This window comes from Anas acuta, chromosome W (assembly GCF_963932015.1).
Source record: "Anas acuta chromosome W, bAnaAcu1.1, whole genome shotgun sequence".
NCBI lineage: Eukaryota > Metazoa > Chordata > Aves > Anseriformes > Anatidae > Anas > Anas acuta.
In genome coordinates this window covers 21,700,673-21,728,096 of record NC_089016.1, presented here as the reverse complement: position 1 = coordinate 21,728,096, position 27,424 = coordinate 21,700,673, and the positions used below count along the sequence as shown (strand labels likewise).

General features: G+C 43.7%; 1 protein-coding gene across 1 annotated transcript in view; it reads right to left on the bottom strand.

Annotated features, from left to right (window-relative positions):
* The window catches only part of LOC137847006 (microtubule-associated protein 1B-like), a 125,089-nt gene extending 98,671 nt beyond the window's left edge, over nt 1-26,418 (bottom strand). The window contains exons 1-2 of the mRNA XM_068665192.1: nt 26,038-26,418; nt 18,144-18,245 (exon numbers count right to left, since the gene is read on the bottom strand). Coding sequence (XP_068521293.1) covers nt 18,144-18,245; nt 26,038-26,209 — 274 coding nt within the window. The 5' untranslated portion in view covers nt 26,210-26,418. The remainder of the gene's footprint in view (nt 1-18,143; nt 18,246-26,037) is intronic.
* Between the last annotated feature and the right edge of the window lie 1,006 nt (nt 26,419-27,424).

Sequence of the window (27,424 nt, the reverse complement as noted above, 5' to 3'; positions counted from 1 at the left end):
GGCTTTTCATCACTCCTCTCACTCTCCCAGCTGCTGTGTGGTACAGCGTTTTTTTTTTTTTCCCTCTCTTAAATATGCTCTCATTGAGGTGCAAAACAACATCGCTTATTAGCTCAGCTCTGTTCAGCAGTGGGGCCCTTACCAAACATGGGGCAGCATCTAGATCCTTCTCATAGAAGCCACCCCTATGGCCCCATTACCAAAACCTTGCCACGTAAACCCATGGGCAGTATCGGCACATCAAACCACAGCTGCTACTACTACTTATGACCTAATTAAGTACCTGTGCCTCAGATGTGCAGATCATCCTCCTTCACCCCTCTCCCTGAATAAACTGTGGAAAGGGAAGAATTTGTATGCATGTTCCTGAAAATGTCAAGTGTATGCTGACTGGTAAACAATGCTTTTCTGATGATACTTTTTAAATGGAACTGAAATTTTACACTGTGTTCAATATGAAAATTGTGGGGGAAGCAAAAGGAAGATAAGATTTGATGCATTTAACTTATATCTGAAAAAGCCTTTATCTAAGGAAAAAAATAAACAAGGCATTTTAACAGAACATGAATTTTAAGCATGTAAGCATTCCTGTGCAAGATTAGTAGCAGCATATATGTTCTCCCACTTGGGGACTTATTCCCTGTTTCTGCATTTTATTACTTTGTTAACAAATGCAGATTTTTTTCATAATTAAACCAGCCATTTAAAGTTCTGAAGTATGTGATTATGTCAAGATTTTCTCCCTAATTATCAGGTTAGTATAATAGTAGAAGGGAGCTGTTAGCAAAGGAATAGGATAACGAAAAAACAACAACAAAGAAATAAACACAATACTGAATTAACTCTACCTTCGAATGTTAGTACACTGAGAACTGGCCTGAACAGGTTGTCTGGCCATTGAAGAGCCACTCACCTAGTAACATTTTAAAAAGTATAAACTTTCTAAGTATTCTCCTGTAGTACTGATTAACTTGAAAATGGTGTTTGAAGAGCACATGTAAAATGGAGTATGTACTGCACTGATTTTTTTTTCATGACAACACAAAAGCAATTTCTATGTCTGAATTTGAGTATTGGCTATTAATAATTATTTCCTCCAGGGAAAAAAAATCTATATTTAGAAACAGCAATATTTCCCTTGGGCTGATATAAGGGAAATAACAGGCCTTCAATGATTCCCTAAGTATATTAAAAGATAAATCTTTCAAAATTAGGTGGAGAATACTGGGAAAGAACCCTTACTAGCTACTGGAGCTCTGTGCTTAATTTCGCATTATTATTTTTGTTTAAATGAGAAAAATAATCCAGCAAAAATTAAATGAGAAATTTTCACATGAATGCCTCTGGGCATTATTAAGATTCATAGTATTAAATGGCATTCTGCTTCATAAGAAATGGATCTGAATAAGGTAGTAAATACCTACTTCCTTTATAATGGAGACAATATTTTGCATTATCAGTGTTTCTGAAACAGGATGACTGAACTGATATTTTCCCTAAATATATAGCCACAACTTCAATGTTCCATCATTTTCCAGTGGCAGCATCCATACTCCTATACTTTAGCAGCAGGTAAAATAACCCTGATTAAATTAATCAGTGTCTTCAGCTACTGTGTGTGCTTATTATAAACCCTCTAACATTGTATTTTCTGAAGATATATCCTTAAGTGCAATGATTTTAGGAGTTGTTTCATTAGCAAGTATGTTTATTAACAGTAAGCAAGCATCACTATTATAGCCAAGTATTACTAAGTATCACTAGAAGTGGCAACAGCAGCAATTGCTGTGTGCTGAGAAGAGAGCGAGGCTTGCAAAGTCCCATGGGTTGTCTGAGGGGATTTCTGGGCCCTGACACCCTCGGGCTGCGTGTGCTGTCTGTGTGGAGGTGCTGGCTGACAGACAACTGGTCTCATGGGAGGGCTGAGCAAGAGTTGGGCAATGCTGGCTGACTGTGTAGTCAGTTCAAAGTACAGGCAACCATATATATCTTACCCCTAGGGAGCACCAGTGACTAGGAGCACCACAAACGTGGCATGCAAACAGGAATATGGCAGTTTGTGCAAGAAAGGTGGTGTACTCTGCCAGTAGGTGGGCTACCATCTCCCCCTCTCACCAGCAGGCTTAGACTGAAGCCTTGAAGGTCTCTCTGGACTCCTGTAGTTTGTGTGAACCTACCAAGCACCTTGAGATCTCCAAGGAATTATCAGGGCTGATTAGGCAGTGCTCTGAGATCCTTGGAAGAATAGTAGTTGAGATCAGGCAAGTGCTATGCTCTGCAGCAGCCAGAAACCATCTCCCTAGCCAGGCTAGCCTGGGATGAGTGGAGGTGGCCATCCAGACAGAGATTCTTGTTAGGGAGGCTGCTGTCCATGTGGATGGCTGCAACATCTGCAGCTCACACTCCTGGGTGAAGGAGGATGGGAGCTCCACCTGTACAAGGCGTGCACTGGTGGAGTCACTCAGGCAGCAGGTGGAAGAACTACAGGAGAAAGTCAGCAGGTTACAATGCATTAAAGAAGGAGAATAAGAAATAGAGTATTACTTGAGGCATTGCACAGAGAATTACTAGGGGCCTGTCACACTGGCCTCCAAGGAGTAGCAGACAAAAAACGTCAACAAGACACAGATAGCACCTTAGAAAAGGAGGTGTCACGGTCTCTTGTAACTTGTGGAAACAGGATGATGATTCCCCTGTTTCCTCACAAGTACCAACCAGCAACAAATATGAAGCTTTGGCAGTGGATGAAATCAAAGAGCAAGACTCACAGGGTGAAACAGCATCAGCTATGCATGCTAAAAGTAACAGAAGGAAATGGCGAGTACTGGTAGGGGGTGACTCCCTACTGAGAGGCACTGAGGTGCCCATCTGCTGACTTGATATTCAGTTAGGGAAAGTCTGCTACTTGCCAGGAGCCAAGGTCTGGGATGCTGCAGGGAGACTGCCACAAGTGGTAAAAAGCACAGACTACTATCCCTACTTCTTTTCCATGCGGGCACCAACAATATGGTGCAGCATATCCTGAGAAAAATCAAGTAGGACTTCAGGGTCCTAAGGGCACAAGTGAAGGGGATGGGGGCCCAGGTGGTGGCCTTCTCCATCTTGCCAGTCAGAGACAGGGTCATGGGCAGAAGTTGACACATCATGCAGATTAACACCTGGCTATGTGGCTGGTGTCATCGACAGGGCTTTTATGATCATAGAAAGTACTATGACAAATACAGATTAATGGGGAAAACTGGTATCCACCTATATAGGAAATGAAGGAGAATCTTCACTGGCAGGTTGGCTTTGGCTGCATCATGCTTTAAACTAACAAACCTAGGCGATAGGGCCCTAAACCATGACACTCATGAGCAACAGGGAGGAAGACTGAACCTACCAGAGTAGTGAGGAATGCCCCCCAACTCTCCAAAAAGGTTCTGTCAAAGAATTTAGACAGTTGAAGGTCCAAATGAAATGCCTCTACGCAAACAGATATAGCATGAGTAACAAACAAGAGGAGCTGGTACCACCACCCATCTTGTAGTCCCAAACCTGGGAAAAAAACAAGAAAGCCTTGAAGAAAACAGGGAGGCCTGTAGCTTGTGTAGTCTTTCTATAGCTTGTGTAGTCTTTTAGCTGAAAGAGAGAGACAGGTAGCCTTGGGCTAGCAGAAGCAAGGAAGATAAGGGATAAAAGGTAAAAAACAAGAGGGAGAAAAACAGCTTCAGACTGACCCATGGCAACCTTTTGCTCATTAATGCTCATTAACATATTTAAATTAACTCAAATAAAAATTGTAATATATGCTAATGTGGGATTTGGTGTGTCATGTCTGTCGTCGTTCCCCCCCCCCGCTGTTCCTTTGTAATGCGCAAACTCAGTAAAGATAAATTAGGTGAGCTGTAATAGCCAATCAAAAGTAGCCAAAGAGATAGTTTTCATAAGTTTTCTGTGTTGTCCTGGTTTCAGTTAGCACAGAATTAATTTTCTTCCTAGTAGCTGGTGGAATGCTGTGTTTTGGCTTAGGATGAGAAGAGTGCTGATAACACCCCGATGCTTTAATTGTTGCAGAGCAGTGCTTATACTAAGCCAAGGACATCTCAGCCTTTTGCTCTGTCCTGCCAACGGACAGGCTGGGGGTGCAGTAAGAGCTGGGAGGGGACAGACCCAGGACAGGTGACCCAAACTAGCCAAAGGGGTATTCCATACCATCTGACGTCATGCTAAACAATATATAGGGGTGGCTAGCCGGGGGAAGGGGGCCGGACTGCTCGGGGTTAGGCTGGGCATCGGTCAGCGAGTGGTGAGCAATTGCATTGTGCATCACTTGTTTGTACATATTATTATTATTTCCCTATTATCACCATTGTATTATTATTGTTATTATTGTTATTATTATTTTGTTATTATTATTTTCCTGTCTTATTAAACTGTCTTTATCTCAACTCACGGGCTTCACTTTCCATTTCTCTCCCCCGTCCCAGAGAGGGAGGGGGGAGGGTGAGCGAACAGCTGCGTGGTGTTTAGCTGCCGGCCGGGTTAAACCACGACATGTGTATAAATTATTGTGATTTGAGTCAGAGGTGTGCTTGCTTTGCAAAAGATTGCCAAACACCTGACTCTGCAGAGTTATATAATTATTCAATTAAAAGACCTTCATGTGGATTCTCACTCTGTGTACTTATTGTTGCGGCACACTGGGCACAAACCTACGGACAACAATCTGGAAAACTACAACTTGATTACTATCACAGAAAATTGATGGGATGAATCACACAAATGGAGTGCTGCAATTGGTGGCTATAAACTGTTCAGAACAAACAGGCAAGGAAGGAAAGGTGTTTTTTTTTTTTTGCCCTCTGTGCCCTGGTAGAATTTTCAGTCTTGAGGGGTACAGAATGGAGAAAAAGTAGAGTTAAGACCCTAAACCTCAGAAAAGCAAACGTGGTTGTTCAGAGCAGTAGTGCATGGGATCCCTTGGGAAACTGCCATAGATATAAAGGAATAAATGAGAGATGGGAGATATTTACTGTCATTTTTCTTAGGGCACAAGTGCTCTCAATCCCGACACACAAGAAGTTGGGCAGAGGAGGCAGGAGACCAGTTTGTCTAAGTTATGAGCTCTTAGCCAAACTAAAACACACATACACACGCAAAAAAAAAAAAAAAAAGCATAGGCAGTGGAGGCAGGGATACGCATCCTGGGAAGATTATAGGGGTATGTCCTGGGAGTGCGAGTAGGGGATCAGGAAAGCCAAGGAGCCAAGGCACAGCTGGAGCTGAACTTGGCTAGAGATGTAAAAAATAACAAAAGGTTTCTTCAACTACACAGGACAGCAAAACAGCAAAGGAAAATAAAAGAAACTGTACCACCCCCCACCCCACCCCATGAGCAAAACAGGTAGTTTTAGTTTGCTTTTAGTTTCTCACTGTTCTAGTCTGCTAGTGATCGTCAATAAATTATATTAATCTCTCTACACTCAGTCTGTTTTGCCCGTGACAGTAATTAATGAGTGATCTCCCTGTCCCTATCTCAACCCATGAGCTTTTTTCATTGTATTTTCTCTACCTGTTCCTTTGAGGAGGGGAGAACCATTGAACTAACCATCAGTGTGAAAACACCACATCTTTGTACTTTGGGAACCATCTATTAACAGTTACACTTTTTACCTTTACTCCTCTGAATGCCCAACTGTAGAGGATACAGGGAATGACACCTTCCCCTTCTCATTCAGGCCATTGACTCTGGCAATTCCAGAGTCACAGCTCATTACACTGTACTGGGGCCTGGACTAAGCATATCAAGCAATAGCTAGCATCCTCAAGGGGAAGAGGTCTCTGGATTTGTGCAGAGATTTGTGCAGGTCTACCTGGAGGTGTGCAAAGCATTTGACACTGTCCCACACAACATCCTTGTCTCTCAATTGCAGAGACATGGATTTGACAGATGGACTATGTGGTAGATAAGGAATTGGTTGGATGGTCAAACTCAAAGAGTTGCAATCAACAGCTCAATGTCCAGGTGGAGATCAGTAATCAGTGGTGTTCCTCAGGGGTGAGTATTGGGACTGGCACTGTTTAACATCTTTGTTGGCGACATGGACAGTGGGATTGACTGCACCCTCATCAAGTTTGCGGATGACACCAAGCTGTGTGGTGCAGTCAACATGCTGGAGGGGGAAGGAATGCCATCCAGAGAGACCTTGACATACTCAAGAGGTGGGCCTGTGTGAACCTCTTGAAGTTCAACAAGGTCAAGTGCAAGGTCCTGCACCTGGGTCTGGGCAATCCCAAACATGAATACAGGTATGTCAATTGAGTGGATACAAAGCAGTCCAGCAGAGAAGGACTTGGGGGTATTAGTTAGTAAAAAGCTTGACATAAGCCAGCAATGGGCGCTTGCAGCCCAAAAAGCCAATAGTATTCTGGGCTGCACGAGAAGAACCAGCCAGAAGGCTGAGAGAGGTGATTTTCCCTCCTCTGCTCTGCTCTCATGAGACCCCATCTGGAATACTGTGTTCAGCTCTGGGGCCCAGAGCACAAGAATGACATGGACTTGTTGGAGGGAGTCCAGAGGAGGGCCATGAAGATCATCAGAGGAATGGAGCAACCCTCCTACAAAGACAGGCTGAGGAAGTTGGGGTTGTTCAGCCTGGAGAAGAGAAGATTCCAGGGAGACCTTATAGCAGCCTTTAGTACTTAAAGGGGGCCTACAGGAAAGATGGAGAGAGACTCTTTATCAGGGAGTATAGTGACAGGACAAGGGGCAATGTCTTTAAACTAAAAGCAAATATATTTAGATTAGACATTAGGAAGAAATTCTTTACTATGAGGGTGGTGAGGCACTGGAACAGGTTGCCCAGAGAAGTTGTGGGTGCCCCATCCCTGCAAGTGTTCAAGGCCAGGTTGGATGGGACTTTGGGCAACCTGGTCTAGTGGAAGGTGTCCCTGTCCATGGCAGGAGGGTTGAAACTAGATAATTTTTAAGGTCTCTTCCAACCCAAACCATTCTATGATCAACATGGTTTATCAAAAGCATTTTTCATGCATAAGGAAAGAAAATTACTTAAACAATAAAGTATCTGAGATCTACAGCAGGTTGATCTATGTGATATATTTCATTAACATAATTCAAAACAAATGTATAAAAAACAAAAGACTATTTCAAGCTTTTATATATAAGAAGATGTCTTATATAAGACAAGAAATTTCTTATATAAGAAATATAAGAAGAATGGTATTCTATAATACAATTATTGAAAAAATAAACAAAGATTTAAACTTCTTTGGAAATTTAAAATGTACAAATAACTAATTAGTATTTTAAAATATTTAAATCTTCCACTTTAATAACTTTTTAGAATCTGAGTTATGCTGCTACTAATAACTTTAAAAATTCAATAGCACTAGACAAATAATTGAGTAATGCCACTAAATTAGTAGCTTGCTACAAGCATTAAATCCTATCCTTAGATACTCTTGAAGACATTGCCTTCTATTGTCTATTTAAATTATTGTTCATATAGAAAGTAACTTTGCATTCTCTTTTTCAGCTTGTCTAAACTCCATGCAGGTTCTAGAAGACTGAGAAAGCTTCAAGACAAAGCCTGAGGTTATGAAAGCATGCTGGATGGACATAATATCCATGCCAAGAAGTATGCTGGATGTATCAAAGCCTCAAGATCAAAATCAAAACCCCTTCAGTTCATCTCTCTTTTTAGGGGACTGTCAGACTTTATCCCATATTTATTTCCCTCAAGTTCAACAATGGTGCCAGAAAAAAACAAAACAAAACAAAACAAAACAAAAAAGTGATTTGAACATAGAAAGATGAAAGTAAGGTTTCCCTTTTCCTTCTGTTAATATTTTTTCTAGTCTATCATGTCTGTCCTGTATAGCCAGGCACAGTTGGCCATGATGGCCATTTCCTCACACTTAGGGTGATCCTAGAAACTTCAGTCCTTTCCTGACAGTCTTTTGGAATGACTCATCCAACACTAGAGTGCTGCTCTTAATGGATACAGAAACAAATATTAAGAGACAAACCTTTCTAGAAGTGTGTACTGGCTCCATCCATTTCTAGAAGTGTGTACTGGCTGGGATGGAGTTAGCTTTCTTCACAACAGCCAGTAAGATGCTTGTATTTTGGATTTGTGCATAGAACAATGTTTGTAATACACCAATGCTTTGACTATTGCTGAACAATGTTTGCACAGCATCAAGACTTTCTTTCCCCCCCCCCGTCCCCCCGTCCCCCAGTGAGTAGGATGGGGATGAGCAAGAACTTGGGAGGAAACAAAGCTGGAAGCTGGGCCAGCTGACTGGCCAAAGGGATATTTCATACCATATACAATGCTCAGCAATAAAAGCTGGGGTAGAGGGAGAAGGTTTGGTTTTTGATTTCCAAGGCAGCTGTTGTTCATTGGTCTGCCTTTGTGAGGTGGTGAGTGATTTCTTTTACTTCACTTGTTAGTTTTTCTTCCTTCCTTCACCTATTAAACTGTCTTTATCTTGACCCACAAGCTTTCTTGGTTTTGCTCTTTCTAGTCTCTCCCGAAGGGAGGCTGGTGGGGGGGAAGTGAGCAGCTCTCTGTGTGCTTGGCTGTTGGCCAGGTTCACCCCAAGATAAAGAGCTTACAAGAACTTGTAAAGCCTATTTGTGACGCAGGACTTGGAAGCTAAAGCCAGGATCCGTCTTTTTGCCAAAATAGCTGCCATAAAATAGGAACAGATTCTAAAAGCTGCCTAGCTTGACGGGGAAGTTGACTTGCAGGTAACAATCTCTATAGTCCATTAGAGTCACTGAAAGATTACACAGACAAAGATTATACCACTAATGCATGCAAATACAGGACATCAGGAGTATTGGCTTTTCCTCTTGACTCTAGAAACAGTTTACAACTAGTGTCTACAAGCCAAACATACCCATCATGTCTTTTTGGCAGGACGATCTGGGTGTTTGATGCAATTGCATGGGTCTGTTACAGAACAGCTTTCTATTTGTGACTACTGCTAACTAAAGTGCATGTCTTCACTACTGTAGTGGGTTTACGTGGCAAGGTTTTGGAAGCAGGGTGGCTTCTGTGAGAAGAATCTAAAGCTGTCCCATGTTAGGTAAGGGCCCCGCTGCTGACCAGAGCCGAGTAAATAACCGATGTTGTTTGCGCCTCTGTGAGAGCACATTTAAGAAAGGGGGAAAAAAAAATGCTGCCTCACAACAGCTGGGAGAGTGAGAGGAGTGAGAAACAATCTTGCAGGCGCCAAGGTCAGTGAAGAAGGAGGAGGAGGAGAGGTGCTCCAGGTGCCGGAGCAGAAGTTCCCCTGCAGCCTGTGGTGAGGACCACGGTGAAGCAGGATGTCCCCCTGCAGCCCATGGAGTACCACGGTGGAGCAGGGATCCACGCTGCAGCCCATGGAGGAGCCCACGGTGGAGCAGGTGGACCTGCACTGACAGAGGCTGCGGCCTGTGGAGGACCCCCATCGGAGCAGATTCTGGGCAGGACCTGTAGCCCGTGGAGAGGAGACCACGCAGGAGCAGGTGACCTGGCAGGAGCTGCTGCCTGTGGGGGACCCAGGTTGGAGCAGTTTTCTCCTGAGGGATGGACCCCGTGGTACGGACCCATATCTGGAGCAGTTCTTGAAGAGCTGCTGCCTCTGGGAAGCCGACGCAGGATCAGTTCAGGAAGGACTGCATCCCGTGGGAGGGACCCCACACTGAAGCAGGGGAAGAGAGTGACCGAGAAGGAACAGCAGAGACGAAGTGCTGTAGACTGACCACAACCCCCCTTCCCCCTTTCTCCTGTGCTGCTCGGGGGGAGGAGGTGGAAGAGGGTGGATGGAGGGAAGGCATTTTTGGTTTCTTTCCTTTGTTTCTCACTTCTCTATCTTGTTAGTAATAGGCAATAAATCTTACAATCTCCCTACTCTGAGTCTGTTTTGCTCATCATGATAATTACTGTGCAATCTCCTCATCCTTATCTCAGCCCTTGAGCCCTTTGCATCGCATTTTCTCCCCCTTCCTCTTTGAGGAGGGGGAGTGAGAGAGCAGCCGTGGTAGAACTCAGCTGCCCACCTGAGTAAAACCAGCACAGCTACCTACTCATACAGACTATGAGATACTAAGGGATACTCCCAGCAGTCTACAGACAAAAGCACCTGGATCCATGGCCAGCGTTAATGCAACTCTTGCAATGTTTTCTACATTTGTCTCTACATGGTACATGAAGGCTGGAGCTCTTCATGTTGATGTGAGGCTGATGGCAGCAGACACAGTAGTACTTCTCAAGCTACATTTGGCAACAAAGACTAATACATGCTTCCCTTTTCATTTAGACTAGAGACAAGAAATATCTAAACTCTTTTTCCCAGTGAAGGCTGGGTCTGGTCCTACTACTGAACTCAATGGTAGGCAACTCACTGCAAATACAGAACCATTTTTATCTGAGAAGAAATATAAGTTAGCTTTCCTTGGCTGATGGGTAGGGCTCAAAGGGTTGTGGTAAATGGGGCCACATCAGGCTGGTGGTCAGTCGCCAGTGGGGTCCCCCAGGGCTCTATTTTAGGGCCAGTTCTTTTCTATATTTTCATAAATGATTTGGATGGAGGACTAGAAGGTGTTTTGAGCAAATTTGTTGATGACACTAAACTGGGAGGAGTTGTTGACTACGTCAAGGGTGGAAAGGCCTTGCAGAGAGATCTGGACAGATTGGAGAGCTGGGCGATCACCAACCCGCATGAAGTTTAACAAGAGCAAGTGCTGGGTCCTGCATCTGGGACAGGGCAACCCTGGCTATACATACAGACTAGGCGTTGAGACACTGGAGAGCAGCCCCAAAGAGAGGGATCTGGGGGTTGTGATTGATAGCAAGCTGAATATGAGCCAGCAGTGTGCCCTGGCAGCCAGGAGGGCCAACCATATCCTGGGGTGCATCAAGCATGGCATTGCTAGTCAGCTGAGGGAAGTGATAGTCCTGCTCTACTCTGTGCTGCTGCGGCCTCACCTTGAGTACTGTGTGCAGTTCTGGGCACCACAGTACAAAAAGGATGTGAAACTATTGGAGAGTGTCCAGAGAAGGGCTACGAAGATGGTGAAGGGCCTAGAGGGGAAGATGTATGAGAAGCAGCTGAGGTAACTAGGCCTGTTCAGCCTGGAAAAGAGAAGGCTGAGGGGAGACCTCATTGAGGTCTACAGCTTCCTCACAAGGGGGAGTAGAGGGGAAGGCACCAATCTATTCTCTTTAGTGACCAGTGATAGGACCCGCAGGAATGGTGTCAAGCTGCGATGGGAGGTTCAGGTTGGATATCAGGAAAAGGTTCTTCACTGAGAGGGTTGTTGCGCACTGGAACAGGCTCCCCAGTGAAGTAGCCACGGCACCAAGCCTGTCAGAGTTTAAGAAGCATTTGGACTGTGCACTTTGTCACATGGTCTGAATTTTTGTGTAGACCTCTGTGGTGCCAGGATTTGGACTCAATGATCCTTGTGGGTCCTTTCCAACTCGGGATATTCTATGATTTCCTTTGAGAACATTCCTAAAAAAAGAGTAGAAATGGAAGTCAGTGACAGAATGATTGTCACATAAGTGATAAAATTTATTCACTGAAAGAAAAAAAAATCACTTATTAGCTCATCTCTGGCATTTTGGTTATTACTAAGAAAAGGAAGGCTTTGACAATTCATGGATCTTAACAGTCTTGCACTGTAATCCTCTCCTGAGACACCAAAATCCTAGCATTCCACACAAAAACAGCTTGCAAGTGGATGAGAGCACTGCGTGTGGCCTCCCTGTTGATTGCCTCTGCAAGGACACCCGCACTCCCTGGTCCCTGCACTGCTGGCAACTGGGTAGCACTGTCATTGCACCAGAGCAGCACAAGTCAGCTCAATTCCCTATTCAAGTCCTACTCTGCCTCCAGTTTCTTTCTTCCAAGACACAAATACTTTAAAACTCAAAACAAGTCTGGGAGACAACTAAAATTAGCCTCTCCAAACATATGAGCTGAAATTACTCCATTTGATAGCTATTCCAGCTATCATAGTCTCTAATAGCTGTAGAATCATATTTATAGATTGCCCCTAAATGTGTATACCAAACTACTCAAGTTTTTAAGATGAATTAATTCCTAAGAACTTAGTGACAGTGCTCAGATTCCAGCTAATTCACCCTTTGCTTTTACTCACATAGGACTATAAAATCTACTAGACAGATCTCACAGTAGAGACAAAAAGCCACATTGATGATCTGTTACTCTGTTTTAGGTGGGTGTAAGCAAAACAGAAGTCTGACCTTGACTTTTTTGTTTATTTCATTTTAAGTGATAGCTTTTGCTCAAATACCTGTCATCTTATTTGATGAGTTTTGATGACTTGTGGTTTCCAGGAAGACAGCGCTAAACTCCTGGTCTTTAGGATTTTTATCAGCAACACCACAATCTCACATTGCAAGCTACCAGGTGTGCTATTATCTGGGTACAGATCAGCTTTGACAAAGGTAATAGAACTACATTATCGTTTTGGCAAACAATGGAGTTGCAGGTATTGATGACCAAAATGCCCAGGGCCAAAAATTCTCAACAGGAAAATAATAATCCTTAACTGTAACTTCTGAAATGGTGGTTTTCAAAATGAAAGCTGTAAGACTTTTGGGGCAATGACTGTTTCACAGAACAACAGCCTAGGAAGCCTGAAGGAGTCAAGTCTGCTGTTACAGGCAGCTGCCGTGGAGATACCAAACAACTCTTGCACTGACAACTTCCTCCCTGGCCACAGGAAGACTGGTGAAAGAGTCTTGGGCACAGGTAAAGGACTCTCTTAAGCCAGCGTGGTCACCAACAGTTGAATTGTGTTCAGTAGAAGACCTTCTGGTACTGTTGAGATAGTAAGTGTGTCTTCCATGGATACACGTACTTTGTGACAAGAGGACAAAGTACAAAGAAGCCACAGTGCATTGCTTGAGCAGTATTTCTTCCTAGAGACAAAGAAGGTTAGGGGTAACTAGGTACTGATTAGATATCTAGATAAAATTGATTTTATTTAGACAAGGTCTTGAATACACAACAACGAACAAGTGCAAAATTCTAAAAAATTGATAGAATGTTTGAAAAACTTATGCCCTGACCCTGGCAATGCTGGAGAACTACAGCTTGCAGCACTGTGCTGAGGCCTGGCTTGCACCTATCAAACAGTGATTAACACTACTGAGTACCCTCAAGGGAAGGAGGAGGTCGCTGAATCTGATGACCAGATAAGAAACACTGTGGCTAAACCAGAGGGCCAACCATCTGTGGTATCAGTTGGACCCATAGCCAAGACAAAACAATGGAAACAGAACTCAGCTCATTTAGTAAGGGAAGTCCCAGGAGGGAGAACTGAAATAGGCAGGCGGCTCTAAAGCAGAGTCATCACAAAAACAGGAGGAAGAAGAGACAGAAATCAAAAATGAATCAGAAACCACCCGATCCCTATCCCTGAAAGAGTTGCGAGATATACAAAGGGATTTCAGCCATCACCCAGGTGAGCACATCCTCACCTGACTGCTTTGATGCTTGGATACTGGGGCAGGTAGCCAGGAACTAGAAGGTAAGGAAGCCAAGCAGCTGGGATCCCTCTCTAGAGAAAGGGTCATTGACAGAGAAAATGGGAGAGAGCCACAAGTTCTCATCCTCTGGAAGCAACTCCTGTCAGGTGTGAAGGAAAAGTATCCCTTCAGGGAAGATATTGTATATCACCTAGGCAAGTGGACCACCATGGAGAAAGGTCTCCAGCACCTGAGGGAATTAGCTGTGCTGGAGATGGTCTATAGTGATGTGGACAATGACCAGACACCCAAAGATCCCAATAAAGCCCAGTGTATGCCGTTCATGTGGCAGAAGTTTGTACAGGGTGCACCATCATTGCATGCCAGCACGCTGTCAGCTATAAATTCAAAAGATGGGATGGGACCAACAGTAGATATTGTATCCAGCCAGTTTCAGCAATATGAAGAAAATGTCTCTGCACCACTATGGACTTGCATCTCAGCTGTGGAGAAACTGTCCCAACAGGTCCACCACCTTGAAGAAAATATATCTTCCTCCTCACCCAGATGGAGCAATATTTCAGCCATTAAGAGTCAGCATTTTCCTGCTTGAGGGAGAAAGTACCCAGGATGCACAGAACGTGGCACCCTGTGGTTTTATCTGCGTAACCATGGGGAATATATGAGGAAGTGGGATGGAGAGCCTACCTCGACCCTAGCAGCTCGGGTACATGAACTGAAAGGAAATACAGCAGCCAAAAGGGGGTTTCCTAGGAAAATTACTGCTCTGTTTTTTGTTGGGCAGTCCCCCAGAGGGAGTAGAAAGGCTGATGTTACTCCTGACACTGATGAAGGAACCTCTGCTTCGCATTTGCAAGAATTAAGAGACAGATACTCCAACCAGGACTAGAGGGGCTCTGCCTCTGGACAGGCAGAGGAAAGGGATAACTGGATTTACTGGACTACGTGGATCTGATGGCCTGGCACATCAGGTCCACAAGAGTACAACACTCTAGTGGACACCGGCACACAGTGTACCCTAATGCCATCAGGCTACCAAGGGACAGAACTTACCTGTATCTCCGGAGTGACAGGGGATCCCAACAGCTAACTGTATTGGAGGCTGAAGTGAGTCTAACTGGGAATGAGTGGCAAAAGCACCCTATTGTGACTGGCCTGGAGGCTCCTTGCAACCTTGGCATAGACTACCTCAGGAGAGGATATTTCAAGGACCCAAAAAGTGTACCAGTGGGCTGTTGGCATAGCTGCCTTAAGTACAGAGAAGATTAAGCAGCTGTCTACCCTGCCTGACCTCTCAGAAGACCACTCTGTTGTGGGGTTTGCTGAGGGTTGAAAAACAGCAGGTGCCAGTCGCTATCACAGTGTACTGGGTCTGGCTGGAATGTTAACTTTCCCGGCAGCAGCCCATACAGTGCTGTGCTCTGCACTTGTAGCTGGAACAGCAGTGTTATCACACCAGTGTTGTGTCTACTGCTGAGCAGCAGTGGCACAGCATCTCTAACCCTCCTAGGGGGTGGGCAAAAAGTGAGGAGAGAAACATCACTAGGGCAGCTGACCTAAACCAATCAAAGGGATATTCCATACCATGTGATGTCACACTCAGCAATAAAAGGTGGAAACAGGAAGAAGAGGGGAGGGGTGGGCTCTCGTTGAGAAGACGTCGGTCCTCCTCCCGAACACTGGCTACGTGCGTTGAGGCCCTGCTTCAAGGACGTGGTCAATCATCGCTCATTTGTGGGAAGTAGAGAGTAATTTCTTTCCTCTGCACTTCCATATAGCCTTCATTTATTCTGTTTGTTTGTTTTCCTCCCTTCTTTTTATTTTCCCTTTCCCCCTCCCTTTTCCCCTTTCCCTTTTTATTTCCCCTTAGTTAAATTGTTTAGTTCATGGTAGTCTTTATTTAATTGTTATTATTATTTCCCTTTAATTAAATTATCCTTATCTCAACCCGTGAGTTGTTCTTTGCTTTACTTCTCCCCCTCCTCATCTAAAGGAGGGGGAGTGAGAGAGCGGTTGTGGGGTTTAGCTGCCCAGCACGGTAAAACCACTACACACAGCTGTGCACCGGCAGCAATATCACACCAACCGAGACTCCCTGATTCCCATCCATGAGCTGGTTCATCAGCTGGAAAGCAAAGGAGTGATCAGCAGGACTCACTCACCTTTTAATAGTCCCATATGGCCAGTGAGAAAGTCTAATGGTGAGTGGAGATTAACAGTGGACTATCGTGGCCTGAATGAAGTCACGCCACCGCTGACTGCTGCAGTGCCTGACATGCTAGATCTCCAGTACGAACTGGAATCGAAGGCAGACAAGTGGTACGCCACAATTGATATCGTTAATACATTTTTCTCCATCCTTTTAGAAGCAGCGTGCAGGGTAAAACCACCACAGCAGGGTAAAACCACCACAACACTGCAGGCATATGGTGTGGGGATAGATTTGACCCCATTTCCTCCAAGCTTGCTTTTTAAGAATGACTCATACCCTTCACATTGAAACACGTACTGAGCTGGTGGTGCATAAATAAAGAGGCAGTAGTCAAGCCTCACTACAGTAAGAGCTGTGCAGACACACTAAATTCCTCTGCCCTTCCTCATGAGTAAACTATCCCTATTTTTGTGTTACACAAAGAGTTCAGTCTCAGAAGGCTGGAGAGAATAAAAAAAAAAAGCTGTTTAATTACATCCCATCTGACATGCCATACACTATCCTCTCACCTTGGATGAACACTTTCTGTAGAATTTGGGTAGCCTCTTATACAAGGAATTTCTGAATTTGAGACCATAAGGAAATATGTACTTACAACCATCATTTTAGTATTTATGTTGCCAGTTTCATAGATTGAACACTCACCAAAATTCAACATTTGGGCATTGTAACAAATGAAACATTCTAAAATTTTATGAACATATGGCAACAACAACAACAACAAAAAGCTCTCCTTCACATCAAACAGTAGAGAAGACACAAAGGACCCTCATCAATTTTGGCAACTTATTGTTTAAAGATTGAGCAGTGCTGAAAAAACACATACTTTACTGGTTGACATAGAGATGTTGATTAATTCCAGTCACATGCAATTAAGCTGTAATTCAACACAATGACAGGCTCAGACAGGTCTAGACAAACAAGAAAAACAACAAAAAATACAATTCCTAAAGGATTCTATAATATATCTATAGAAAAAAAAAAAAAAAGAAGAGAGAGGCGTATAATCTTTCATTTATCATATAAAAATAGAGTATTTAATTCATGCAATGCTATTCAATGCTATTAAGAGATAACACCTTAAAAAGACAGCAAAAATTATTAAACACACTAGAATATTTTGCTGAAGAAGCAGCATAGGATCTTTTTTCCCCATGAAGTTTTAAAGATGAAGTTTTGTACATGTTAAAGATCTGTTGGTTTTCAAACCAGGGAAAAAATAGAGGCATATCTTTTCCTTAAATCTGACCATATTTTACTCTTTATAGATATGGGCAGATATGACAAAGTCTGCTATAATCTATGCTGCAAAAGGAATAATTAGTTACATAAGACATTTTGGTACATTATACAAGACCATCAGGTCAATGCTGTCATGTTAGTAAGACATCACGATCTCTTTGTCAACAGTGTATAGTAACTGACATTAGGAATGTGATACAGTAGCATGATACAACATTTCATGGCCCTTTTCACCATACTTAAGAGATGTTGCTGAAGCTGGAATTTATAACGTTTATTAGTACTAGGTTGTACTGGTCAACGTGCACATGGCCACAATGATTTCACCAATGAAAGCAAACTGTACTCCTTTGAGAAGGCTATATATTTTTATATGAAAACCAAGATTCATTTTCACACATGCTCATTCAGCATTTGTGTTAAAGTAATAAGATGTTAAAACTTACCAAACACTTCAGTCCCATGCAACCAGAACAAAATCAAGTTTTACAACTCAATTTTTTTTTTTTTTAATTTTTATGTTTAATTTTATGAATCCTCTAAAGGAAGGACAGCCTTGAAAAGGAAGCAGATTTAGTCTCATGAGTCCTGTAAAATGTTAACTTTCTCATAAAAAACAAAGATCCTGTAAGCCAAGATAGACCCTTCACCCCTCAGCTTTTTATACCAAGAAAAAGTTCCAAGCCATTGAGGGAGAAACACAGCTTGAGCTACACTTGTACAACAGCCGTGACACCATTTCTGGCTCTGTCAAACTGTAGAGCTAAGCTTTCAGGTTATTTTTTGTATGTGCTCTACCTACCACAATAAGGAACAGCTTAAGTCTCCAAGACTAATAGATTGACACTACATAAGCTGTTCGGTCAAAAAGTAAATTTCAGTTAATTTTAATGGTGCCTCAAAACTAAAATGTATTACTAAAGTAATCATGATCATATACACATCAAGCTAATGTAAAAAACTGAATATTTTAAAGTTTCATTTAAGCGACAGCTTCAGTAAGTGACATTTACTTTTGACAGAAAGTTAAGACAAATTTAAACCGTATTTTAAAATAAAGGAAAAAAGTATTCATTGTAAAGAACCAGAGACAAAAATGGGCCATCAGATACCTAAGCATATTTATTAATTCTCCTCTCAAAAAAACTGATAAACTTCCAAAAACTCACCTTTAACTTCAGGAGAGAATCGAGCTGAATGGCGAGACACAAAAAGTTTCAGTTCTTGATCTAAATTGCACTCAATCAAGTTTGTGTCCCATGACCGGATTCCTAAAATTCAGAATACAAAACATCTAGCTTGACATATGAACATTAGAAGTTATAAATCACTATTACTAAATTTAAATTCTTGTTATTTACATATTTTTAAATTCCAAAAGCAGCCTCTCTTCCTTTCAAGCCACACAACCATCTTCTGCAAAGTGCTGAGTGCTCAGAAGCACTCTGGACAGGGATCAGTCAAAAGCAAGAAGAAATTTGCCTTTCCAAGAGGTAACATTCCTTTAAGGCCCTGCATCCAAGTAGTGACATTATGAGAAGTTATTGATGTCCCTGAATTTACTTTAGAATAGCAATTTACAAAATTGTAGAGTGAATCACTCAGGCGATACTTTAGCCACATTCCACAGCCACTTTATTTGTCCCCCTGTGAAAAAAGAGCATCATCTAGCATGTTGTAAATTAATATTTAAATATGATGTATTAAAATGCTGACCTCTTCATTGAAAAGCTTTGAAGCATCCCATATTTTAAATTAAAATTTAAGTGATCTTTTATTTATTAAATATTAAAATCTAGTTTTGAGATTTAAAAATAGATCTTTTTGATCTTTTTCTTTAAAAATAAATAAATAAAAATAAATATCACATCTTTACTCCCTATAGCTTCCCCCCCAGCTACTTCAAAAGTAAGACACTTGACATATAATGTGAACATAAAAAGATATTTTGAAAGCAGACATTTTAAGGACTGAAATTTGACTGGGGAAAAAGAAAAAACTTCACAGCAGCCAAAAGATAAACATATAAATTCCTACCATAAGATTTTTATGAAAAAACAAACAAACAAACAAACATAAAACCACCAACACTACTAATAGAAGAATATGTTTTAACATTTTTCTACAATTTTCTTGTTTAGCTTTGAAAAATAATGAGTAGTTGCACTACAGGTAAGCCTAGGTACTGCTGTGATTTTGATTCCAACAGAATGTCATTAGGCTTATACAAATCAACTGGAAAATACAGAATGGAGTGCAGATGACGAAGGATCTAGTGGCCCCTTCCCACATGCCCGAACATGTCTTTGCATGAAATTGTTGAGTTAAATCACTTTCTGATTTGGTACCTTTTTGGGGTGGAAGAAATGCCTGAAGAGGCGCATGGCCAACCCCTTACCATGAGACTAGCACTACAGGCTGCTAACTTTCCTGTCAACACTACCTCTCATATTTTATTCTCTTTCAAGGCAGCAGAAATGTCAAGCCTCACTCTGGTAGAGGCCATGTTGTAGGGTTGAAGGATAAGGAAGAAAAAGAGGGGGAAGAGTAGATAAACCCGATCTGTACTGCTGATCTCCCATTGAAGCTCTGATGAGGTTCTCTATGCAGTTATGGATATCTGCATTTCAAGAGTCTGATCCTTCTTCTGAGATAACTCATTGAGCACTTTTCCTTGTCAGTAGGACAGTCAAGGTATGAACTAGTAGTGTATCCCTGTAAGAAGCATGTGCTATTAAGTAGTTGGTATTTTAAGCTTTACATAGATTTCAAAATACAGCATTGCCTGTATGTTTCTTTGAAGCTCTTCTAAAATATAACTGAACTATGATCATCTACTTCCACTTAATCACTTATGCATCATTGTTCAGAGGCATAAGCAACAAGTATCCTTCTGCAAGTCTCCTGATTTTCATTTCTCAGAAATCTCTTGGCCATATGGTATATTTGGTATTGACAGGCAAATACAACTCAGCAAGCTTTAATGTTTTCCAGGTGTTGGAATATTTGAAAAGAGGAAAGTAAAGACTATATAACACCATGCATGTACAGTGCATTTGAAAACTGATGAGTAAACTGATATTGATCATGAGGCTGATGTATGTTGAATGAATGAGTGCTGAACTTCAAGAAGCTAGAAGACAACAGGTCACTAACAGCAAGCTTGGGAGGGGGGGTGCTTCAAAGTTTTCTGGAAATCAGTTAAGCAAAATTGACTATAATTCAGCAATACTGTTAATGATGAGCCTGTCCACCATCCTTAACCACAGGGTCACAGAATTGTAGGGGTTGGAAGGAAACTCTGAAGATCAAGTCCGAGACCCCTGATAAAAGCAGGTTCCCTACAGTAGGTTGAGCAGGAAAGCATCCAGGCAGGTCTTGAGACCAGATCTCCAGAGAAGGAGACTCCCCAACCTCTCTGAGCTGCCTGTTCCAGCGCTCTGTGACCCTCACTGCAAAGAAGTTCTTACACATTTGTGTGGAACTTCCTGTGTTCCCATTTTTAGCCATTGCCCCTTGTCCTATTGCACACCACTGAAAAGAGCCTGGCCCCCATCCATTTTCCTCCTGCATTTTAGATATTTATAAATGTTGATCAGATCCCCTCTGTCTTCTCTTCTTCAGGCTGAGCAGACCCAGGTCTCTCAGCCTTTCCTCGTATGGAAGATGTCCCAGGCCCTTAATCATCTTTGTGGTTCTCCTCTGGACTCTCTCTAGATCTCTTTTTTGAACTGGAGAGTCCAGAACCAGACACAGTATTCCAGATGTGGCCTCACCAGAGCAGAATAGAAGGGGAGGATCACCTCCATTAACCTGCTGGCCTTGACCTTTTTAATGCATCCCAGGATGCCATTGGCCTTCTTGGCCACAAGGGCATACTGCTGTTGTCCACCAGGACCCCTAGGTCCTTCTCTGCAGAGCTCCCCTCCAGCAGGTCAGCCCTTAACCTGTACTAATGCCTGCAGTTATTCCTCCCCAGGTGCAAGACTCTACACTTACTCTTGTTTAACCTCATCAGGTTCCTCTCTGCTCAACTCTCCAGCCTGTCTAGGTTTCACTGAATGGCAGCGCAGCCTTCTGGTGCACCACTCCTCCCAGTTTTGTATCATCAGCAAACTTGCTGAGGGTGGACTCTATCACTTCGTCCAGGTAACTGATGAAGATGTTGAACAAAACTGGACCCAGTAACAACCCCTAGGGAACATCACTAGCTACAGGCCTCCAACTAGACTCCGCACCACTGATCACAATCCTATGAGCTCTGCCAGTCAGCCAGTTCTCAATCCACCTCACTGTCCACTCTTCCATCCCACACTTCCTGAGCTTCATTAAAAGGATATTTTGGGAGACATTGTGAAAAGCCTTGCTGAAGGCCATGTGGACAACATCTACTGCTCTCCCCTCATCTACCCAGCCAGTGATGACATCACAGAAGGCTACTAGATTGGTCGAGCATGATTTCCCCTTGGTGAACCTATGTTAACTATTCCTGATAACCTTCTTCTCTTCAAATTGCTTGGAGATGGTATCCAGAACAAGTTGTTCCATCACCTTTCCAGGGACCAGTGGTAAGGCTGACTGGCCTGTAGTTGCCTGGGTCTTCTTTCTTGCCCTTTTTGAAGACTGGCATGACATTGGCTATCCTCCAGTCATCTGGTACCTCTTTCCATTCTCCATGGCCTTTCAAAGATGATAGAGAGTGATTCAACAATCACATCTGTCAGCTCCCTAAGCACACATGGGTGCAGGGAACATGGATTTGTGTGCACTGATTTTGGCTAGATGCTCTCTGATCAGATCTTCCTCAACCAATGGGAAGTCTTCCTTTCTCCAGACTCTCTCTTTTACCTCCAGGGTCTGGGATTCCCAAGGGGCAGTCTTAGCAGTAAAGACTGAAGCAAAGAAGGCGTTCAGCATTTCCACCTTCTCAGTGTCCCCTGTTACAAGGGCACCCACCTCATTCAGTAGCGGACCCAAATTTTCCCTAGGCTTTTCTTTTTATGTCGATAGTAAAAGGAAGACTTTCTTGTTACCTTTGACCTCTTTTGCCAGATTTAATTCCAAATGGGCCTTAGCCTTCCTTGCCGCATCCCTATGGGTCCTGACAGCATTCCTGTATTCCTCCTAAGTGGCCAGGCCTTTTTTTCCACATTTCATAGACTTTCTTCTTTCCTTTGAGTTTATTCATGAGCACCTTGCTCATCCACGCAGGCCCTTTGCTACCTTTCCCTGTTTTTTTTGCTCTTAGGGATGCACCGATATGAGCTTGGAAGAAGCTGTGTTTAAGTGTCAACCAACTCTCTTGGGCCCCCTTACCTTCCAACACTCTAGCTAGGATACCTCCAAGTCGGTCCTTGAAGAGGTAGAAGTTGGCTCTCCTGAAGTCCAGGGTTGCAATCCTACTAACTGCTTTGCTTCTTCCACACAAGATCCTGAACTCTATTATCTCTGATCGCTGCATCCTAGGTTGCCCTCAACCAGCCCTTCCTTGTTAGTAAGAGCAAGGTCCAGCAGAACACCTCTCCTCATTAACTTTCTGATACAGATGGTAGAGGAGCTATCTTCAATGCATTGCAGGAACCTCCTGGACCATGTGTGCCTGGAAGTGTTGCTTATTCAATAAATATCAGGATGATTGAAGTCCCCCATGAGAATCAGTGCTTGTGAACATGAAGCTACTTCTAGCTGCCTGTAGAAAGCCTGTAGGTGATCTGTAGTAAACACCCACAGCAGTGTCACCCATGTTAGCCTGCTCCTTAATTCTCACCCACAAGCTTTCCACTCATTCATTATTCACCTCCAGGTGACGCTCGATACATTCCAGTTGCTCTCTCACATAAGGAAATGCTTCACCACCTCACCTCCCTGACCTGTCTTTCCTAAAAAGGACATAACCATCCATGACAGCATTCCAGTCATGTGAGCTGTCCCACCAAGTCTCCGTGATCACAGTGAGATCATGGCCCTGTGACCGCACACGGATCTCTAGTTCTTCCTATTATTCTTCATGCTGCATGCATTGGTATACAGGCACTTTAGGGAAGCAGGGGGTACAGGTATCCCTAGAGGGATGCAAGAGGATTTCCCATAGGTATACTTACTGTTGAAGTAGCTGGTCTTATGGCTTCTGTCATTGGAGGCAGCTAAGGAACATTTGTTGCTCATTAGGCTGGCCTGGCTCATTCCCCAGTCCATTGCAATGGCACAAGCATTGTTATTATGGACCCCACCCCCCAAGTCCTTCAGTTTAAAGCACACCTCACTAGGTTAGTCAGCTTGTTGACAAAGACTGCCTCTGCTAGACCTTTGTCATGAATCCAGATTTGTGGTAGGGATAAAGTTCTGATTGATTAGGCATAGTCAAGCTGCTGAGCCAGTGTCCAAAATACACCACTCAATGTAAAATAAATAGCTAAAAAAGCCTAGACATACCATGTGCATGGTAGTCCTAGAAGCTGAAATTGGGATTTAGATAGAATATCCCAGATCTGCAGCTGCATGATTCAGCATTCTGAATGCAAAAATTGTACATGTACATTATAATCTAGTATAATGTATTATATTCATTATATAACCAAATCATGTTTGGATAGAACAGAGATAAGTCTGGAAGTAAAATTCAAGGTCAATCCAATGATGTACAGCATTAACAGGATGGAATTAACTACTGGAAGTATGACTGAGCTGGAGCTATTTCTTTCTGAAGTCTTAGGAGTGCAATGCCACTAGACACAGGACTAATCAGACAGCACACCCAGTAGCATCTGCTGAATCAGTGGAAAGAAAGATCTTGAAGCTTTCTTTTCACTCCTCCCTTATTTTTTGATGAATAGCAGATTGGAGGATTGCCCCTTTTGCAAAAAAAAAAAAAAAAAAAAAAAGTTATCCCAAATATAATCATTTAGAAATGAAGCTTCAAGCCATTCCTGCTTCATGATATGACTCTGAATTCTACCAGGTTGTATAACGTCATGCCACTGTTGTGTTATCAGCAAATATTGTCTTTGACACATTGCTCTGTAGTTCAGTGCATGAATTCACACTTTTCAGTGATGACTTAAGAGATGTACAAGAGAAGACATCAAGGCAATAATCAAGAACCCTAATCTCATTTAAGGCTCTGCTGAGAATAAAGCTTGAAAGAAGCTGTTTTGTTTGTTGTTTTTTTTTTTTTCCTTCCCCTAGACTACAGCATACTTGCCCAAAAGAAAGATTAGTCAAGTTCATATTTGCCTCACACAGATAGAGCTTCAGACTAGTATACTCATCCAGAGCAACACAATGCAAAATTTGATCAAGGTTTTTTCCTAGTGAGCAAAATCCCAATCAGACCATCTGACACCAGGAGCAGTGAGGTGACTTCTAATCCAAAATGATGAAAAAGCCAAAGCATTCCCTCTGAACATCTAAAACTGTAAGTGGGTATTATGCTTAGTGACTGTATAGTAGAAGCTTCAAGAAGAGACCGAAGGGCATTTCTTCAGAGGAAGGATGACATCAGATGTCTTGAGGGTAGAAGTTTTTTGCTCTATAAATTTTATTTAATTAAAATGCAGCCAAGTCATTTCTGACAGTCAAAACTTAGATAAAATTAGGAAAGTGCAATGCTGAAGAGGCTCTGAATGACAAAGCATCTACCTCAGTAATTCTCCCTAAAACACAATAGTCACAATAAAAATGAACAGGTCATAGTAACGCTAGTTATCTGTGATGAGGAAGCCCTTCACCACAAACAGAGAAGAAAAAGAAACAAGAGAAATAGCCAACTAAACTAACAATGTTTGAGAAAACAATAGAGACTATTCAAGTCTAACTAGACTGCTGAACCACACCCACATGACAAGGCTGCTACCAGTTCCCCCTTGCATGGTCTTTCTCCTCTCTAACAATGGCAGGTTTCTGATCTCTGCTTTCATCAGACCAGAACAAAATAGATGTTACAAAATCATGTTTCAATTGAGCTTAAACTATAGGGTCCAGCAATAGTTTCCTTTGTGTTTCATACCGCTATTATGGCAACAGGGTTTTTTTCCCTTCTCCATGTGCACCGCTATCTATTTTATTAGAAACTACATCAATAACTTAAAAACTCTAGTTATTTCATTTGTCTCTTTCTTAAGACAGCAATACATGAAGGTATCACAAATAAACATTGAGTCATAGCAGCCTGTAGCTGGACAATAATGAGGCTGAACACTCAGATATTAGCCTTGTTACCTATATGTTTTTATTTGTTTAAATATAGATACCAGTGTGTATTTAAAGCTTAGGTCCTGGAAAAAAAAAAAAAAAAAAAAAAAAAAAAGTAGCAAACAGAAAGTCTCATTGCTGAAAGTTAGACACAATAGGCACAGATGCATTCCTGCTCGGAGAGAATTTGCTAGCCAGAGGAAAAAATCCCCGAATTCCGTCGGTTTGATTTCACGGTGAAGGAGAACCGTTTGCTCGGGAGCTGAGGGGGAAAAAACAGAAAAACTGCCCTAACCCAAACGCGTTTTTCAGCGGCGGCGCGGGTGCCCTTTGTCCGCTCTGGGCTGCCATAGGGACCGCAGTGCGGACTGCACCACACCCACTCGTCGGTGTCTCCGAGCAGACGGAGTTGGCAAGCATCTGGTTCTTGCCGGAGCCCTAGCGCTTCCACCCCGACAATGGCGAGGAAGAGGCTCACCGACCTCGCCCGCCGCCAGCAAGCAGAGCGGGGGTTGAAGAACGGCGCACGCTGAGACGACTGTGGATCTTTGTACGGCTGGCAGCGAGGAGCCGCCGCCGTAAGCCTCAGGGGGCTCACCCCGTAGCCTCTAACCGCCGCACCCCGGCGCTCGTACGCGACCGGGCGGGAGGGGGAATAGGAGGGACGTGCAGTCAGGCGGGACGATAATCCCCTCATAAAATGATAAGTGAACAGATTTTGCAGCTCATGTTTGTGTTGTTCCTCCCCTAGCTCCCTACAACCAGCAAGGGGTCGACGGTAGATGTGAGTGGCCGCCCATGCTCCGCGACGCCCCGGCTCGCCCCGCGGTGCAGCCGCGCCTGCGGCCGTCCTGCACCTTGCCGCCGCCTCACCTCGCTCGATGTTGGCGATGGCCTGCCGTAGATGCTCCTCAGTCACCAGCTCGCCGATAACCACCAACAGGTAAAATTTGTTGTCCAGGAAGCGGTGTGAAAGGCTGGACGAGGTAGGGTTGGGGATGCTACAAGATGGCTCCGAGTCTATTTCCACCACCACAGTGGCCATCACGGTTGCCCGCTCCACCCCGGGGCTCTGAGGGGAGGAGGGCCGCTCGGTGATAGATCTGCAAGTGGCAGGGACTGAGATCAACTGGAAGGGTGGTGACGCTTTTATACGGAGACAGTGCAGGGCAGGGACCTAGCAACTAGGAGGAGGAGGAAGGGGGGGAGCTGGTACATCCCTGCACTGCCACTGCCGCTTTTCCAGCATCCACAGCTGATGTCATCTGCAGTAAATCCTCCCTGAAGCAGCCCCTGGAAGCAGGAAGGATGCGGGATGCGAACATTGCCCCGAAGGGGTACTGTGGGGACAGCCTTGGAGTGTGCCCTGGCCTGCAGCAGGACCTGTCTGGGACTGGGGGCGAGGGCCTCTTCCTTTGGCACCGTCTGCTTTGGTGCGGTTTCCACCTCCCTTTCTCCCCCTGTGCCCTTCAGGGTTCTCACCCTCCCAGTTTGGTCATTCCTTGTTGTTTGTTCCCTCTTGGTCTTACTCTGCTGGCTTAGCCATTCCTCACTCCTCAAGGCCTTCCTAAGATCTCAGCCTGTGGCTTGGCTGTCCTGGAAGCCTGGTGGCTATGCCATGAGGAGCCACAGGTGATCCCTGGCAGACCTCATTAGTTCATCTAATTAGTTTATCCTCCCCCTCTACTCTGCCCTGGTCAGGCCTCACCTGGAGTACTGTGTCCAGTTCTGGGCTCCCCGGTACAAGAAAGACAGGGATCTCCTGGAAAGAGTCCAGCGGAGGGCCACAAAGACGATACAGGGCCTGGAGCATCTTCCTTATGAGGAAAGGCTGAGAGACCTGTGTCTGTTCAGCCTGGAGAAAAGAAGACTGAGAGGGGATCTCATCAATGTGTATAAATACCTGAGGTGTGGGAGACAGAGGGATTTGGCCAACCTCTTTTCAGTGGTTTGTGGGGACAGGACAAGGGGCAATGGCCACAAAATGGAGCACAGGAAGTTCCGCACCAACACGTGAAAGAATTTCTTCACGGTGAGGGTGATGGAGCACTGGAACAGGCTGCCCAGGGAGGTTGTGGAGTCTCCTTCTCTGGAGATATTTAAGGCCCGTCTGGACGCCTACCTGGGCAGCCTGCTCTGAGGAACCTACTTTGGCAGGGGGGTTGGACCTGATGATATTTCGAGGTCCCTTCCAACCCCTTTGATTCTGTGATCTGGAAAAGCTGGCATTGGGGCTCCAGCTGCACTCCTGAATGAATAA